The sequence below is a fragment of the Cyclopterus lumpus genome, chromosome 19 (genome assembly GCF_009769545.1).
Source record: "Cyclopterus lumpus isolate fCycLum1 chromosome 19, fCycLum1.pri, whole genome shotgun sequence".
In the NCBI taxonomy this organism is placed as follows: Eukaryota; Metazoa; Chordata; class Actinopteri; order Perciformes; family Cyclopteridae; genus Cyclopterus; species Cyclopterus lumpus.
The window spans coordinates 2,536,930-2,552,967 of record NC_046984.1 but is presented as its reverse complement, the minus strand read 5'-3'; the positions used below and the strand labels follow the sequence as shown (position 1 = coordinate 2,552,967).

Genomic DNA, 16,038 nt, shown 5'->3' with positions numbered 1-16,038 from the left:
ACTTTCAATTTGTTCATCAAGTATATACAGCCTTTAACATTACATTGTTCTTAAAACTTAATTGTTTTTGTTATTTGATACTGAATTTTCTAATATTTTTTCTTCTGGTCTGGCCAGAATAAATCATATTCATATTATTTTTGTCGACCCCATTTACATCGATGAGGCTATAATACTTCTCTGCATAATGCAAGACATTTCAACAGCACCACAAACAATATCCTTGGAAACTGGAAGCAACGCCTCTCTGAAAAGTGATAAACTGAAGATTACAACCTTCACAGAGGGAAGATTTGTACTCAATCAACTGTGCTAACGTTCCATAATGATTCCTCGATACACTTGCTATGTGCATCGCTTGTTGTTTTATTTATGAAATAAAATAAAATACAAAACAACAACGTTTGCTGGAACTTACATAAATGTATGTTTTTTATTGTATGTTTGCTAATTTTATATAGATTATATCTGCAGAGAAAAGAGGCCATTGATATCCAACAAAGTAAACGCTGAAATTAATTGATTATTTTGGGGGAGCCTAACTGTAAATACATCATAAACATATATAACCAAAAGTTCCCAGTTGTGCGTTAACATTAGCCTTTATGTGGAGTTGTGTTTGTGTGTAATCTGCATGTGTAAGTCCAATAGTTTCTTTCTGTTTAGCTTTGTTTTTGGTCTCCACCAACTCCTGAGAATGTTTTTAACATATTCATGACTGCAGTTTGAATTAATCTATGATTTTGGTTGGGTCATTGTGCTATTTTTGTATTAATTGCAGCCCTACAAGAGTGAGTCAAGAAAGGACAGAGATAGATTCTGAGAACACAGATGGGATTGTACACTTCACAACAGATAACAACCAGCACAATAACCATCTCCATTACTAAGACACAACAACCAGCTGACTGTCGGCTGTCTACATGACCGTGAGGGTAGGGGTGGAGGATGGTAAATATTAGTAATATTTAGAATGTGCCAGATACTGTACAAATCCTGAGAGGGAGGCAAACATTTTGTTTTAGATGGCCCTTGCTTCACTTCTACTACTTCTGCCTGGATATGTCTGGATTTTTTTTCTCCATCCATATGGTGTACTCCAGAAGAAGTCATCATAATCATCATCAGTTCACGGTTATTGTGGAAGAGGAAGATGTGACACATTTGACGTCAAAAGACTTTACACAGTATAACTAGTTCTAATTGGCCGAGATTTCAAAAAAGCACAGAGCAGGTAAGGACGAGGTTTGAAGGTCTACACTCAGGACCTGGACAGAACTGACACAACAAATAACGGACCGTAGTGAAAGAGAGAGAGAGAGAGAGAGAGAGAGAGAGAGAGACAGAGGGAAGGAGAGAGACCAACCAACACACAAGGAAATGGCAGAAGGCATAATTACCACGCTCATGAGTGATGACTGAGGAAGGGAAGAAAGTGCAGTAAACCAAAATGAGAAAAGGAAAACAGGGGGAAGAAAGAAAGAGAGAAAGAAAGTAAGAAACAAAGAAAGAAACAAAGAAAACGATTACATAAAGGGAAAAGCTGTAAAGAAATTCCGAAATTTGGTTGTTTGGTCAACCTGTTGAGCTCAGTAAAAATAAAAAAATAATCTAAAACAATTAAAAATATATATAAAATACCAAGCCTTTGTGTGTCTGTTTAGTCAATAAGGCCGTTTAAAAAGATAGTTCATGTGATTACTTACTATTTACAAGAAAATTATGACTACAGAAACATTATCAGCTGTGCAATAACTCTATGCTACAACAGGTGCAATAATGACTAATACGGTCTGTTTTAGTAATTAATGGTTGAGAAAGGATTTTTTCTTCATTCTGCACAACACCGGTTGTACAATTCAATTCAATTCAGTAAATTACAGTTGTAAAAACACCACATATCCCTTTCACCTCGCACAGCAACTTTGCATTGAAAACATATGCCTTATGATAATGTGCAGCAATCATTCTTGTTAATTGTATGTAGTGACTACTAAGAACCATAATCCACTAGCAGAGACTTCTGAGACTAAAACTTTAAAATAAGCCAGGATACATAAACAGAACAAAGATAAAAGACAAATAAATATCAAAGATTTTTAGAGTAAGAAGTATATCTATAACTTAGAATTCAGATATTAAGTCATAACCAATCTAGGAACCCATTGGCTACCGGTTAACATTTGACACACGAGAATGGAGTTGGAGTTGAAAGACGTGTCAACAACCCGATTGCTTCACAAGTAGCCAGTTTACAATTTTAAACCAATAAAAAGAGAAATCATCATCAGACAATAGCTGGTGAGTTCCCAGATTGGATCCTGCCTACAATAGTTAACACTGTACTTGTTCTATTTGAGACCTTTTAGAGGAGAACTAATCAGTATTGGGAGTAGTTCATGACTACTACTTGAATGTCCTTCCTCTTTCGCTCCCCACACGGACTGTTGACCCGTATGCAACCTAAGCCCACTCACATGTTCTGCATTTCAATGTAGAGTCTGTTTAAAGTCAAACGTGTGAGCAGGTAAACAGTCCATGTGGAAAGCAAACGAGCGGGACAAATGAGCTAAAAATGCAACCTGGGAACCCACCGACTATCGTCTCATGACAATCTCGATTTTTTAGGTTGCTTAAATTAGCTTGTAAACTGGCTACTTGTGACGACGTCATGACGGTGTCAAACTCCAGTGTTGTGTCTGAAGTTGCTAATCGGAATGCAAAAAGTTGACCAGCGCAAGGAAAAATACGTTTTAGAGATAAAAGCTGCCCTCAGAGGCTAATTCACCGCTGGACCGATAGCCGGTGGGATCCGAGAGTGAACGTCTACCAGCGTTAACAAAGTTAGAAGAACAGGCGGTCGTGGTTCAGGTCTGGAAAAGATCACCTTCTTGGTTAGAAGAAACCAACTTTGAACTCTGTCTGTGCTCCCAAACGTGAATTCTCTACCCTGGGAGGTTTAATGATGGGATGATAACATCACACTATTCCTACTTTTGCTAAATGGACAAGAGATATTAATGCACAACTGCAAAAGGCTGCTTCTCAGGATATTGTAAATATCATAAGTGGGTAATTTTAAGCATTTAAACACTCAACGTGTTTTTTCTTTCTTCTGATAACCAGTCTCTTATACAATATGGATTATTGGTTACATGACGCATGTGAGCACACATCAGAACCCCATGGTCAACGAACATGAGTCAAATATTTATGTCTAAGTGAGGCGGAATGAGAGAGTGACAGGGAGTCAAACATGTAACAGAATACAACAGGTTATTATTAACCTTATTACAATACCAGAAATTACTTAAAACAAACTGAGGTAATATTGGCACCTATTGTAACATGATGATAATTTATGCACCAACCTATGCAGCATTAATACCTCATAATGACCTATTATCATCCGGTAGTTACAACCGTATTTTAAAATCTAGTGCAACAAAATAGTAAAACAATTTAGTAAAATAGTAAAAAGAATTTGTTTTGACAATTTCAGATCTGAATTTTGGAATTGTGCAATCTAAAGGATGATTGTAACAGATGCATACACGCAGAAGATGTAACAGGCAAATCATAAGCACGTACACATGTACACTAGTAAATCACATTTGATAATGCATATAAAAACAGATCGTATTGCATTACCACTTGATCAAAATCATCAAATCGCTCAACCAAAGTGATGACAGGATAAAGAAAAATGGTTGAACAAGGATTAATGCTTTCAATCTTCTTGCGGAAGATTTTTAATAGGTGAAAGAAACATTTCTTCCTTCCGCTACATTAGAAATAGCATTGTTTTGCAGTGAGTTTTGCATGTAGGTTTAAATGTACAATCTTTAGGTTCATTAAAGGGACATTTATGAATTTGACCTGTATCTGGGGAAGAACATATTGTTTTATATCAACAGACCATATGTTGTCAGTAAACACCAATCTCCAATTCAGAAAAATAAGTATTCATAGAACTTCTTGCTATAGCTATGACCTTTAGATGTAGTGAAGCTTACCCGATCCCTCCTCTGTCACCATGCCCAGTCCTTCAGCTTTGTTCTGCCTCTCAAATGCATTTAGATCCAGAACACTGAAACAAAGACACATGTATTGTGGTTCTCTGTTACGTTGTGCTGTCCTGATTGACCTCCTTTCCATACTTAAAGTAAAGAATTCAGAAAACAAATAAAACAAACAATAATAGTCATTAATCAACTGCAGTGTCATTTTACATGTCATGCATTTAAAAGCAGTTTTCTCTCAGACTCTGATCCAGAAATCTCCACTTCAGTAGCTCTTACATCCCCCAACTAATTTTACTTAATTATTTTATCTTTTCATTTTATTTATATATTTGTTTATTTGTATCGTACAGATAGTTTTTTGTTTGTATTACTTATTGTACTGTTTTACCTTTGTTAGGCCTCACTGTTCTGTTGTTTTAAGACCTTGCTTTTGCTGCACTTTGTAAACTCTGTTTTTAAAGGTGCTATTTAAATAAAGTTATTATTATTTATTATTCATAGCCTGATTTATACAACATCTTATTCCTAAAAACTTATAAACACAACAAGGCGGAGTGGTCTTATTTAGTTACTTGCCGCCTTGTTAAAGACATGGAAAATCTTAAAGATTCACGAGTGGGTGGCTAAACATATGTCAAAAGCACATTAACTGACCCACCTAAAATGTGAATACATTGTAAATATATGTTTCAGTCAACAGGAAGACTTCATAGAGGTACCTGCATGACTGCATCAGACCAGCCAGACTCTGAAAAAAGCCCACGTCCTTTTTGTCTTTCAGATAATCCAACATTTTCTGTCAGAGACAGAGAACAAAGACCACTTAAGACCCCGGGACAGCCGAGTTAGGAACAACAACAGGAGGTGGACACGATGATATGAAAGGCCATACAACTGGTCTTAACGAATGCTGAGATACCTGCTGTACAGTAGAGTTTCCTCCATTGAGAACAGCTATGCCCAACTTCAGAGTAGAGGCCACCATGGGACCCATCTCACCTTGTGAAGAGGAACCACAGAGAGAGGACACGTTCATCTACCAGGGCGCGGGGTCATTCCAAAGCTACCGTCTCACCCGACAAACAATCAATGCACTTTTACATTGAATAACTTAGCACCCACTGTCATGCAGTGATGACTTAAACATACAGTAATACAATTGTGCGTAAAACCAACCTTTGCTAGCGCTGATGGTTTGCAGCACCATCTCAGCAGCTCCACGGTCATGCAGCCGAGCCTGCTGGTACAACAGCTTCTGCTTCTCCATCTCCTTCTCCTATACATGTGACAAAACCAGACACACGTCAGCAGCATGCCGGTTTGCACCCGTGGCGACCGACAGGTGGATGGAAGTGAGTGACCGATCGACATACCTCAAAGCTCTTTACTTCCTCTCCATCCTCATCTTCTTCGTCATGGCAACTCTGAGGGAGCAAAGAGTGATACAAATGAGAGTTGCATGCGGACAGCAGAGGGATAATATGTTGCAAAAGGATGAATCATCATCATCATCATTATCACTGGTACCTTAGCCATGATGTCAGCATAAGCCATGTAGAGAATATCTTCATCCAGTTTACTGCAACAAACACTCACACACATTAGCAACAGCATAACATGTTGAGTATGACCAGACAGAAGACCTTTGTTTTTCCACCATGTGAACGTTTACTTGTGAAGCCTCGTGGAGCCTTATATCTAACACACGGAAGATCTACCAGAACCCACCACTTTTCTGTGAGGGCCGTTCTGCTGAACAGTTGAATGAGCTGATGAAGCGGATCGATGTGTTTCACCCCCTCCTCTTCCTCCGATGGCTGCTTGTCACCTGGTTTCTAAAAATGAAGATACATTCACTTTAACAGGAGACTCAGTGATACACACTGGGGAAAAAAGAAACCAAAACTATAGCCCATTTTCCAAATCCCCATGTGGCCGAAGACATTTCAAAAATATTAGGAAACCATTTATCATCGCAAAATATACCCTAATACTCGAGTCCTCGCTGTCGGCTTCTTGAAGTTATTTTGCATCTACCAGTGTCACCGTGTTTCTTTTTGACAAGGCTAGACGGCCTAGCAACAGTAACTAAGGGGAGCGGGACTTGGTGTTTGTCAATTGGGAAAGATGCTCTCGAGTCTCGATGACACTGAGAATCTAGTACATTTTCAATCAACGATCAATAAATAAAGCTCATTTGGCTGAAAAAAAACAACACAGCACCACACTTTATAGCCGTTGACATCATCGTCAATTATACTTCCTTCTCTGGTTTCTGGCTTTAAAAAGAGAGTAGCTCATGTTCTCCAATACTGCAGGACCTTCTCTCGGCTTTTCACACAGAAATGAACTCACAGCGAGGTCCTCTATGAGTTTATCTTCAAAGTAGTGTTCCTCTGCCTCGATCCAGGACTTCTCGTAGCCCTGCAAGAACAAGTTGACAGCCCGGTGCCTAGTTTGGGGGAGACACGGCAGGAGTAAAAACCTTCCTACAAGATACGCCAGATGTACGCTACACACGCACACACCCCTCTACACACACACACACACACACACACACACACAGTACCTGGGCAAGTTATAGAGCGGTGCCATCCTGAAGCAAGCCACCACGGCTCTCTTCCTCTGTTTAGACAGCAGTTTGTGCCACACAGCCTTCTTGCTGCGCTGAGGATGCTCAACCTGAACATACAAACTCAACCACTCAGTACGGCCAACTCTCTACCGCCTGGAAGCCAGAACGCCATAATCCAACAACAACACACACACACACTTGCACACCTGTTCTAAGTGGAAGAGGACGTGAGCGATCTCCAGGACTCTCTCCACCGTCTTCACTGGGTCCGAGGTGTCCTCATAGTGATTAGGGAGGTCTCTGTACAGAGCCATCTGCCAACGAATAGCCGGGTCCTCCAGCTGCACAAGACACACACATGCAATTCACAAACACACTGAGGACACGCCTTCAAATGTGTGTTGAGGCTGCGCACCAAGGGTACAAGAGGTTTGACATGTTTTCTATTTGTTTTTATTTGATACATTTTTTACTTATTAATTTCATTTCAGTTGAAGTTAATTTTCAGAGTGTGTCTGCATGTTTTACTTTACGTTTACATTTTTCAAAAAGGTTTAGTTTTCATAGTTAGTTTAAGCCTTTTTTAGTCCCAGGTACAGTTGGAGAACTGTGTAGGAATGACCATGATGTTTGAATCAGCTACTACAATATTATCAGATGTTAGAACGACAGGGTTCCATTTCATCCTTCCTGACCACCGTCAGTGCTTAACACAGAATACCTTCCGTCTCACACACACTCAAGTGGAGTCTTTATATCAACAAAGTCACGTGTGACCTCGGATGTTGTGGTGTCATCCCTGAGATCAGTCCTTTTTCATATTCCTGTTTAGGCATGCTAACTACCACGGGAGCATTAGCTGAAGCTAAAGGTGTCTACAATTAAGATTTGTCGGAGCTCTTCGCTTGTGACCATCGGTCCGAGTTACGGATCTCTCGCCCTCCAAAGGCTGAGACAAGCTGTCCCTCTTTGGAACAGTGTGTTCAGGAAAAGATGACAAAGGACTGATCTCAGGATGACACCGGAACTTATATCCAGCTGGGGTCATCCGAGGTCACACGAGACTTTGTCGATGTAAAGATTCGACCTGCGTGTGCGCGAGACAGAAGATGTTCAGTGTTAAGCCCTTCAGGCTAACGCCTGAACATACAAAACCTTTTCCATTGCTCTGTTGCCTAAATATAAAGCAGGACATCATGTTCAGCTAAATATTCTTGCATTAAGTTGACTCTGTTAAATACAAGCTCAAAGTATTTGTACCTTTCCTTGTAAATGGAGATTGTTCCTGATGATCTCTCGAACTTCACCCTCTGTGTCTTTCTGTAAACGGAGTGAATGCATTAGACAAAGGTAACCATTCAATAACAGAAGAAGAAAAGAAAAGTATCTCTCCCCCATAGTAAGGAAGGTGGGCCTCTCTCACCAAAGCAACCTATTCTAGCTATTGCATACAAATAATGATCCGCAGGCCAAGTCTTTTACAATTAATGTCAGCATTATGGATTCATGTCCATTTTGGGTAGGCTGCAATTGATTGATTGATTTCTTTGTATTTTATAGTCATCCAGCCGAAGGAAATCCACATAAATGAAGGTCATTTTAGTAAAAGGTACATTCCTTATGTCCTTGTAGATAGGACAGTAAAACTAACAGTGCACCTCATTCTCAGTTTCCCCTCTGGCTCACACAACAAACAAAGTCCGTCGTCCTCTGAGTGACAACAAACTAAATGCTGCCCAATGGGATCTTTGTCTTTTGTTTAACTTATACTTCACATGAAGTTCTGCACTGTAGTTATTCTTTATCAGACAATGCGTTTGTAACTTTTGTTTCCACCATATATCAACAGACCATTTTTATCGATGCATGAGACTCATTTTGTTCCTAATCTGCTGAATATCACAAAGTAACCTGTTGTGGAAAATGGATGACATTCATTTGAAACAGATTTCAAATACTTAGCACGGGGATGCAAAATCTTTTAAGTTTGTTCAGTGAAAGCATTTGACACAAATTTGTGAACTCCAAATAAGGATGGAATAGCTCTGTGACGCAGTGTTACGACTTGTGTGGTCATGTAAACCCCAGACTGTGGGTCAGTGGTTAGCATGCCCGTCTTTCAATCAGGGGGTTTGCGGTTCAATCCCCGCCCTAGTCGATGTGTCCTTGAGCAAGACACTTAACCCCGCATTGTTCCCTGCAGCTGTGTCTACAGTGTATAATGTAACATGATTGCTTTGGATAAAAGCGTCAGCTAAATGACATGTAATGTAACACACACATATGTGATAGAGTTGTGTGTACAGATTACCTCGTTATTATCTTTGTTCAGTACAGATCCCAGCGCTACAGCACTGACAGCTTTTTCATTTTCATTTTGAGCATCGTGCCAAGATATTATTAATGCTCAGTATATGAAAGCTCTAGAGAACCAAAGCTAAAAACAATAAGAGTTCAATACTGGAGGAGTTATTGTGTTAATGGAGATTTTCTGTCGGTATACCAATATTTATTTCCAATAAATCAGTGTTGGTACTGAAACAAAATGGAGGCGACCGTTTGACTTGAAAGCCAAGTGAGGGTTATTACATACAGTCTATGTAGTAGTATGCACGTTAAGTCTTTCATATTCCCCCGTGTCTCCTCCCATCCCAGAACGCCATCATTTTATAACCGATGAGACAGTGTTCTCCTACCTGGGTGAAGCGGTTCTTCGCCAGTGCGATCAGCTCTTGTTCTCCGGGGGCACAGATGTTGAGTCCAACAGGAAGCAGGCGCTTCAGGGTGGCAACGATAAGACTCGTCTGCATCGTGTATCGATCTCCCTTCCTCTTCATCTTCTTCCTCTCCTGGTCGGAAACTATCCCCTGAGGCAAATAAATGCACACACAGGTCTATTAAGTGTGTGTTGTGTTATTCTTTACATTTAACGAGCGATCCACGTCCTTCTGACGTGGTAACCCTTGATTCGCTCCTCCGATCCATGCGTCCTTACTTTTGACATCTTACACTTGGTGTCCGTGATGAGGAAGGACATGTTGTTGATTTCGTTCTGGACCACAAAGTTCTGCTCTTCTCTCTTGAAGTTCTGCAGAAAGAGGACACCATTCGTCACTCAGCAGTCACAATGTTGTGCTGTCTGCTATTAGCTTCAGACAGCAGGTTGTAAATACACTGACGGTTCAGTGACAACTCCTGAAATATTTCACACCCAAATATAGATTAGGTCATTTTTAGTGATGCAATGTCTGACAATCTGTTGGTTGGTTGGGCACACTGAAATGTATTGCCATTAGCGTTATATAAATTAAATGGATTATTATTATTATTATATTTTGTACAGACGTTGATGACCATGAGAGGATAAACCCTACTGACTTTGGGTGATTGCTTGACTTGTCATCCAGTGTCATCATCAGGTTAAAAAAATTAGATCAGTACTATACTTTGGTTTCTGACCAAATGCTCGCAAAACAAATGATTTTCCAATCAGCCTCAGATGTACTTAGTGTTTAGTGCTAAATAGCATGCGAACACCCAAAGCTAAGATGGTGAACATTGTAAACACTGCATCTGCTAATCATCAGCATGTTAACAGTCACCGCTGTGAGCTTAGCTGTAGACTCTTGTATCTAATGGGTCCATTGAGCTGCAGACTGGACTGGTGATTATTAGTGGGATCAGCACCACAACCAGTGCTTTGTAGGGAGTCCGTTGATTCAGTATTATTTATCAGAAATACCAATAAGTGAGGTTTTAAGAACCTGGTCGAAATGACTGTCACACATATCGTTAGATCTCGTCTAGCGTTCCTTTGACTACCTCTCGCTGTGACATTTTAAACCAGCAGCATGTAATGTAGTGATTTGCTTACATGAGACTTGGCCCAGAAGATGAAAACCTCTGCCACCATGCGGAACAGCTTCTCGGCCCCTGGGTTGGACTCTTTCAGCCATCTGGCCCTGTCAGTATACCAAGGCAGTTTAGTGGTAGTGGCACTATTTAAAAGTTCCCTGTGGAGTTTTAGAACTCTAGTCGTGCTGTGGAGGAGGTGGTAACATGCCAAGATATGCATCAATGTGCCAACAAAGTCAAGAAGAAGACTGCAAGCTATTACACATGGATGTAAACAATGCAGGACTTCAAATATATTAAGTTACTACAAGGAGCTTTCATTCTGTATGGGTTTTGGCGGCCCCTGTGGACAAAGGCGGTAGTGTTTCCATGAGCGCCACAGCCTTGTGTTTTAAAGATCTCCCTTTAGAAAACCTCTCATTTTACTGCAGCAGGGTCTGAAGGTCTTCACTGCTCAGTCCTGGTTCTGGCTCTTCCGTTCTGGTCCCTCCAGCGCGCTCAGCAATACTTCCTACAGCAGCACAGTGTTGGAAGCCGGCGGTGAGCTCCAGGTCCTGCAGCTGCAGGCGGACCCAGGTGCCCTGCAGCAGCTTCTCTCGGTGCACCAACACAAGCAGTGAACTTCCTGCCAAAGTTATGGACCACGTGACAGATCCTCCTGACCACCACCTTGTATTAGGCCAGTCCCATCTGGATCAGCAGACTGGAGGAGGAGCCGGATCTGAGTCTGTATGCTTACACTTGCTTTATTCGGTCATATAGAGGCATCAGTATTACATTGAAACTGTTTCACAACCTGTTAAATGTTCCTTGTAGTAACTATACTGAAATCACAAATGTTTAATAAGGATAGAAACACATGTTTGTCAGAGCTCAAGGATAAACGCGGTGTGGTGTGGTGAGTAAAACTGAGTGTACACTTTTTGTTTGTTTTAGACACCGGCTATCGATAACCACATCCGTCATCCTTTATCCAAAATGCAGCTCATATACAGCTTAGTTTATGTTATACAAAGCATTCGCAGGACATGCATGGAAGCAAGAAACACATAGTTGTAATTCATCACACCCAAAAGTGATGGAGGTCACATTTGCTGTTTCAGAAAGAATGCTCGGGTTTAAGTAGATAAGCGTTGGAGTTATCAAATCAGTGGCAAGTACCTGTTGTAGTCGACGAATCTGATGAGGAGAGGGTAGAAGGCATACAGGTCTCGGACCAGTATGGTGAACTGGTCCATGATGAGGAGCTCCGTCTCTGACATCTCTCCCCTCCCCTCTGCCTTGCTGTGTTCTTCATCCATCAGCACAACGGCTGCTTTCTGCAGGACACAGGAACAGGCCACTTCCTCATTACCTGAACACTACTTACATTGTGGTCTTAGCTGTACTATAATCCCACTTTGCAAAAAATGTATTTAAGATTTACAAACTTACCGTCAAAGTATTGAACCATTTGCTTGCAACCGTCTGATAGCTTAGGGCCGTGTTACATGTGTATATGAGGATGTCGAATGCCCACCAATATGCTAACGAACTACAAAACAACCCATATTACGTGACTGAATGATGAGACTCACTTTTTTTAGTTTCTCCATCAAAGGCAGGAAGTGGGTCTTGAGCAGCTGGGCTTTAGCCTTGCTGATGATTGGCTGAGAAAAGACTAAAGCGGGGACAGAGATTGGGGTTTAACGATTGAGCATCGGACAAAGACGATGCTTTAGCTTTGTTGTTCAGTTTGCATTCACTGTGTTATGTTGAGGTGACTAAGAGAGCAGTTTCACACTGGCAAGTTTACGCTCTGTGTTTAGTTCACACACACACACACACACACACACACACACACACACACACACACACACACACACACACACACAGTGTGTGTTGCCGTGTTCACCAGCTAGTCTTTTCATCCAGGCCCCTTCATCTATTCCCAGGTTGTTGTAGATGATCTTGAGAATGTTTCCCAGCAGAGTGTTCATGTGTTCAGAGGTCACAGAGGTGCAGCAGCCATCAGCTTTGTCTGGGTTGCTCTCTGGTCCGTGTTCCCACCAGTGAGACATGTAGCTGCACAACATCGGCAACACCACCTACAGTGAAAGGAAACATACATACTTCAGGTTTACTGGTCAAGAGATCACCCACTTCCCCATCCTGACAATGCTTTGTTGAACATTTCAAAACAGTCAAAATATTCAAATTAGAATACAATAAAATAGAACAACCTTTAGAAAAGTAAGTAAATAATGGCACTAAAAGGAAAAACTCAATATATTTGCAGGGTTACATGCATATAAACATGTAATATCAGGGTTTTTAAAATACTGTGCAAATAAAAAGCGCTGGATATTGTGGGAATGAGGGTAATGCAGAGGTAGTGGTAACAGTTTCTTCCTGCTGTAAAATTGGGCATTTTAAGACGGGGGTCAACTGGGATTGACTTGCTTTTAGAGCCAGCCTCAAGTGGCCATGTGAGAAATTAAGCAGATCAAAGCACTGCTGAAAATGCCTATTGAAAGAGCAATTTGAATACCTCAAATGGAGGATTTAGTGAATGAGAAGACATCAGAGGACCCAGAGGAAAACATTAACCCACATGGACATGGGTACAACAGACCCAAGGAGGTCAGTTAGTAATATATCTCACCTCCATGACATGGGGCATCTGAGTGTATCTCATGCCAGACTCTGCCAGCTCCATGATCTCCTCCAGACACTTCTCTAAGTTTGGGATCAGAGGACAAACCTCCCCCACCTGCCCTGGAAGACCTAGAGCTGATAGGTAAAAAGAGAATGCACTTAAAAGATGAATATAAACATGTATATATAGCGCAATAATCATTTTGAATGCATATGAATGCTGTTCTGCCTGCTAACGTGAGCACTGATTTCCATTTCAACACCTGCTGAGTCATTGTTGGCTTCTGCACAGCCGGTGCTGTGGTTCATCTCCACAGTTATCTGTCTTATGGTTATTGTGATGGCCATTGACCAGACTGTAACCAACAGCTACAGATCTGGAACCTCGGCACCTACATTAATCCATCATTTGAGTCTTGGAGCAACAGTCACACAGTAATGTACAACGTGCTTGGTTGCATTTAGAGTAAATGTCATTTTTAGAAGATACAATCACCTCAGGACTTATATGTCTTGGTGGGATTCAACGCCCTTCATATTTGTCAAATTGAAATAAAACCCCCATTTGTTAATACCTGCTCTGTCTTTGGTTCCTTTGTTGTTGTAGATGGAGAAGCTGTTGAACTTGTTGATGTGAGGCTCAAGGAATGCAACGGGAAAGGCTGCTGAGAAGGCAGCTAAACACTTTCCTAATGCTGGACGCTGTCTGGAGAGGAGAGGAGGAGAGAATCAATTTAAATATCAATCTTTTTTATTTAATATAAATCGTAAATCATTTATTAATTAATGTGAACAATGTTAAGCAATTTTGTCTAAAAGTTCAGAGATCTCAAAATTGGTGTATTTCCATATTCTTTACATTTGTTTTATTCATTCCTCTTTATAGTTTTATTATTATTTTTACAACTTATGATTTATGGCACTCATGTTACTCTCCATCGTGGCCTATGGACGTCAGAAAGAACAATTTCTCAGTAAACTATTCTGATTTGGAGTTGGATTCGACGTTCTCTGTAAATTCATGTAAACCCACATGCACATGGGGCATGAATATGACTGGCAGCTTTCTGCACCGTGAATACACACGTGCTGTTGGGTATACTGTACCTCTCTACATAGATGCTTGTGTTGGTTCCCAGGAAGTAGAGGCTGTTGAGGATTCTGTAGCAGGAAACCTGGACATCATCCACTGGAAGATGAGAGGTGACCAAAAAAAGAATGTTTGGAGTTTACATTGTGATGTACTGTAAATTAACAATGAAACAACAATCTATTTAATGAAGGAAATATGCAAATATTCTTCAGAAACAACTGTTCTAACTGATGTGCAAATGCATGGATTTCTCCTCCACCAAGGTGAAAACTATTGAAAGCACAAATCACACATCACCACAAGTCAGCACGCACATATGAGTTCTTCTCCGAACAAGTTCTGTCCGATGTGTTCGAATAGGGAGGAGAGGACGGGCAGCAGGGCGAAGGTGGTGTAGTTGATGATCTGGGTGACGCCTCGCGGCTGCTCTCTGCTGTGGGTGAACTGGCCGAGCTTCAGGTTCTCCTGCGTCTTCTCCAGATCTTCTGCTGCACTGTCGAAGAACAACCGCAGCGCCGCCTTCACGGACTCCAGACCGGTCTTCATTACCGTCCTGATGTATGGGGAGGGATACATTTATTATCTGTTTTTCAATAGACAGTGCCAGAAAACACACACATTCTACTATTGTCTGACTTGTATCATTTCTTAGAGTTAGTTTCAAGTCACTGATTTGTTTGCTTTTGATCTTTTATAGGTTTTCAAATCATATGAATCGAAATGTTTGGACTTTATTTGTTTCAATTTCATCGCCAGCATGCAGAAACAAAAAAGAAATCAATGTGAGAGTATGAATGTATGTGGTTGAATAGCAGGAGTCAAGTCCCGCAGACTCAGTTCCTCCATCCAGTGATTGATGGTCCGTCTACTTCTCAAATGAAAATGATCCATGACTGAACTTCTATCTAATTCTGGGTTCAATGTACAGCTAAAGTGACAAATGTGCACTGTATGATGACGTACATTCCGGTTTGTCTTAAATTACCACACGTCACGTGAAAGATTGGAGGCTCAGGCTGGAGAGCGGCCATCAAGGGGTCCTGATTCTCTATAAAGGTGTCAAAGTGTCCTGTGAGCGAGACTGAACTGCGTGTGTGGATCGATGAATGTCGGCTCTTTGAGGGCTCGGTAAAGATGGAAAAGCAGTCTGCAAGTGCAGTTCATTCTCCATCAGAGTAAAAACGCCTAGTTCACACTGAAGGTCCTTTAAGATCCCAAATGACGAAGGGGAATGAATATGTGCAGCTTCAGTTGGAATGTATGTGTGAGCCTGTTTAACTTAAATTTGAAAGGTGATCACACAATGTTTTGCTGAGGGACAAAACTAAAAAAGATTTAGTGTTCACGTATGTATGAAAGTCTGTGAAGGAGAACCTTCTATGAGTCCTCTTTTCAGAGTCGCTTGCCTCCTGAAAAACAACGTCACTTAATTGTGGGCCAAAGAGCCGGTTTGTGAGAAAGCTACTCATGAGCTGATTTGTCCACTTCCAGACTGTCTTCTGAAGAGCATCTTTAACTCCATGGGACGACATGCATATTATGTGTCCTTCAACTACACCTTACCTGGCATCCAGGCTTTGTCCCAGTATCTGCAGACAGTTGACTATGGATGTGGCATTGGTACCTGAAAAGTAGACAGGATCACATAATAAACAGAAAAACCCCAGGTGCATGCTGGGTAGGGTTTGACATTCCTTTTCATTCAGGCATGGGAAGTCCGGCACACAACCACGACAAAACAAACTCCTTGTTCAAACCAAAAGTACTTTACGTTTGTAATTAACACAGCAGAGCCTCATATTCAAAGAAAAAACATGTTCCTTTCAAACTAAAAGCTTCAAAAGTCTAAAGGC

General features: G+C 41.0%; 1 protein-coding gene across 1 annotated transcript in view; it reads right to left on the bottom strand.

Annotated features, from left to right (window-relative positions):
• ryr2a (ryanodine receptor 2a (cardiac)) overlaps window positions 1-16,038 on the bottom strand; it is a 132,158-nt gene that overhangs the window by 22,222 nt on the left and 93,898 nt on the right. The window contains exons 67-88 of the mRNA XM_034559471.1: window positions 15,749-15,809; window positions 14,500-14,738; window positions 14,200-14,281; window positions 13,668-13,798; window positions 13,100-13,227; window positions 12,350-12,542; window positions 12,033-12,115; window positions 11,617-11,774; window positions 10,475-10,562; window positions 9,596-9,688; window positions 9,297-9,467; window positions 7,861-7,920; window positions 6,807-6,941; window positions 6,595-6,707; window positions 6,381-6,477; window positions 5,754-5,860; window positions 5,553-5,604; window positions 5,399-5,449; window positions 5,202-5,301; window positions 4,945-5,024; window positions 4,745-4,821; window positions 4,017-4,090 (exon numbers count right to left, since the gene is read on the bottom strand). Coding sequence (XP_034415362.1) covers window positions 4,017-4,090; window positions 4,745-4,821; window positions 4,945-5,024; window positions 5,202-5,301; window positions 5,399-5,449; window positions 5,553-5,604; window positions 5,754-5,860; window positions 6,381-6,477; window positions 6,595-6,707; window positions 6,807-6,941; window positions 7,861-7,920; window positions 9,297-9,467; window positions 9,596-9,688; window positions 10,475-10,562; window positions 11,617-11,774; window positions 12,033-12,115; window positions 12,350-12,542; window positions 13,100-13,227; window positions 13,668-13,798; window positions 14,200-14,281; window positions 14,500-14,738; window positions 15,749-15,809 — 2,373 coding nt within the window. The remainder of the gene's footprint in view (window positions 1-4,016; window positions 4,091-4,744; window positions 4,822-4,944; window positions 5,025-5,201; window positions 5,302-5,398; window positions 5,450-5,552; window positions 5,605-5,753; window positions 5,861-6,380; window positions 6,478-6,594; window positions 6,708-6,806; window positions 6,942-7,860; window positions 7,921-9,296; window positions 9,468-9,595; window positions 9,689-10,474; window positions 10,563-11,616; window positions 11,775-12,032; window positions 12,116-12,349; window positions 12,543-13,099; window positions 13,228-13,667; window positions 13,799-14,199; window positions 14,282-14,499; window positions 14,739-15,748; window positions 15,810-16,038) is intronic.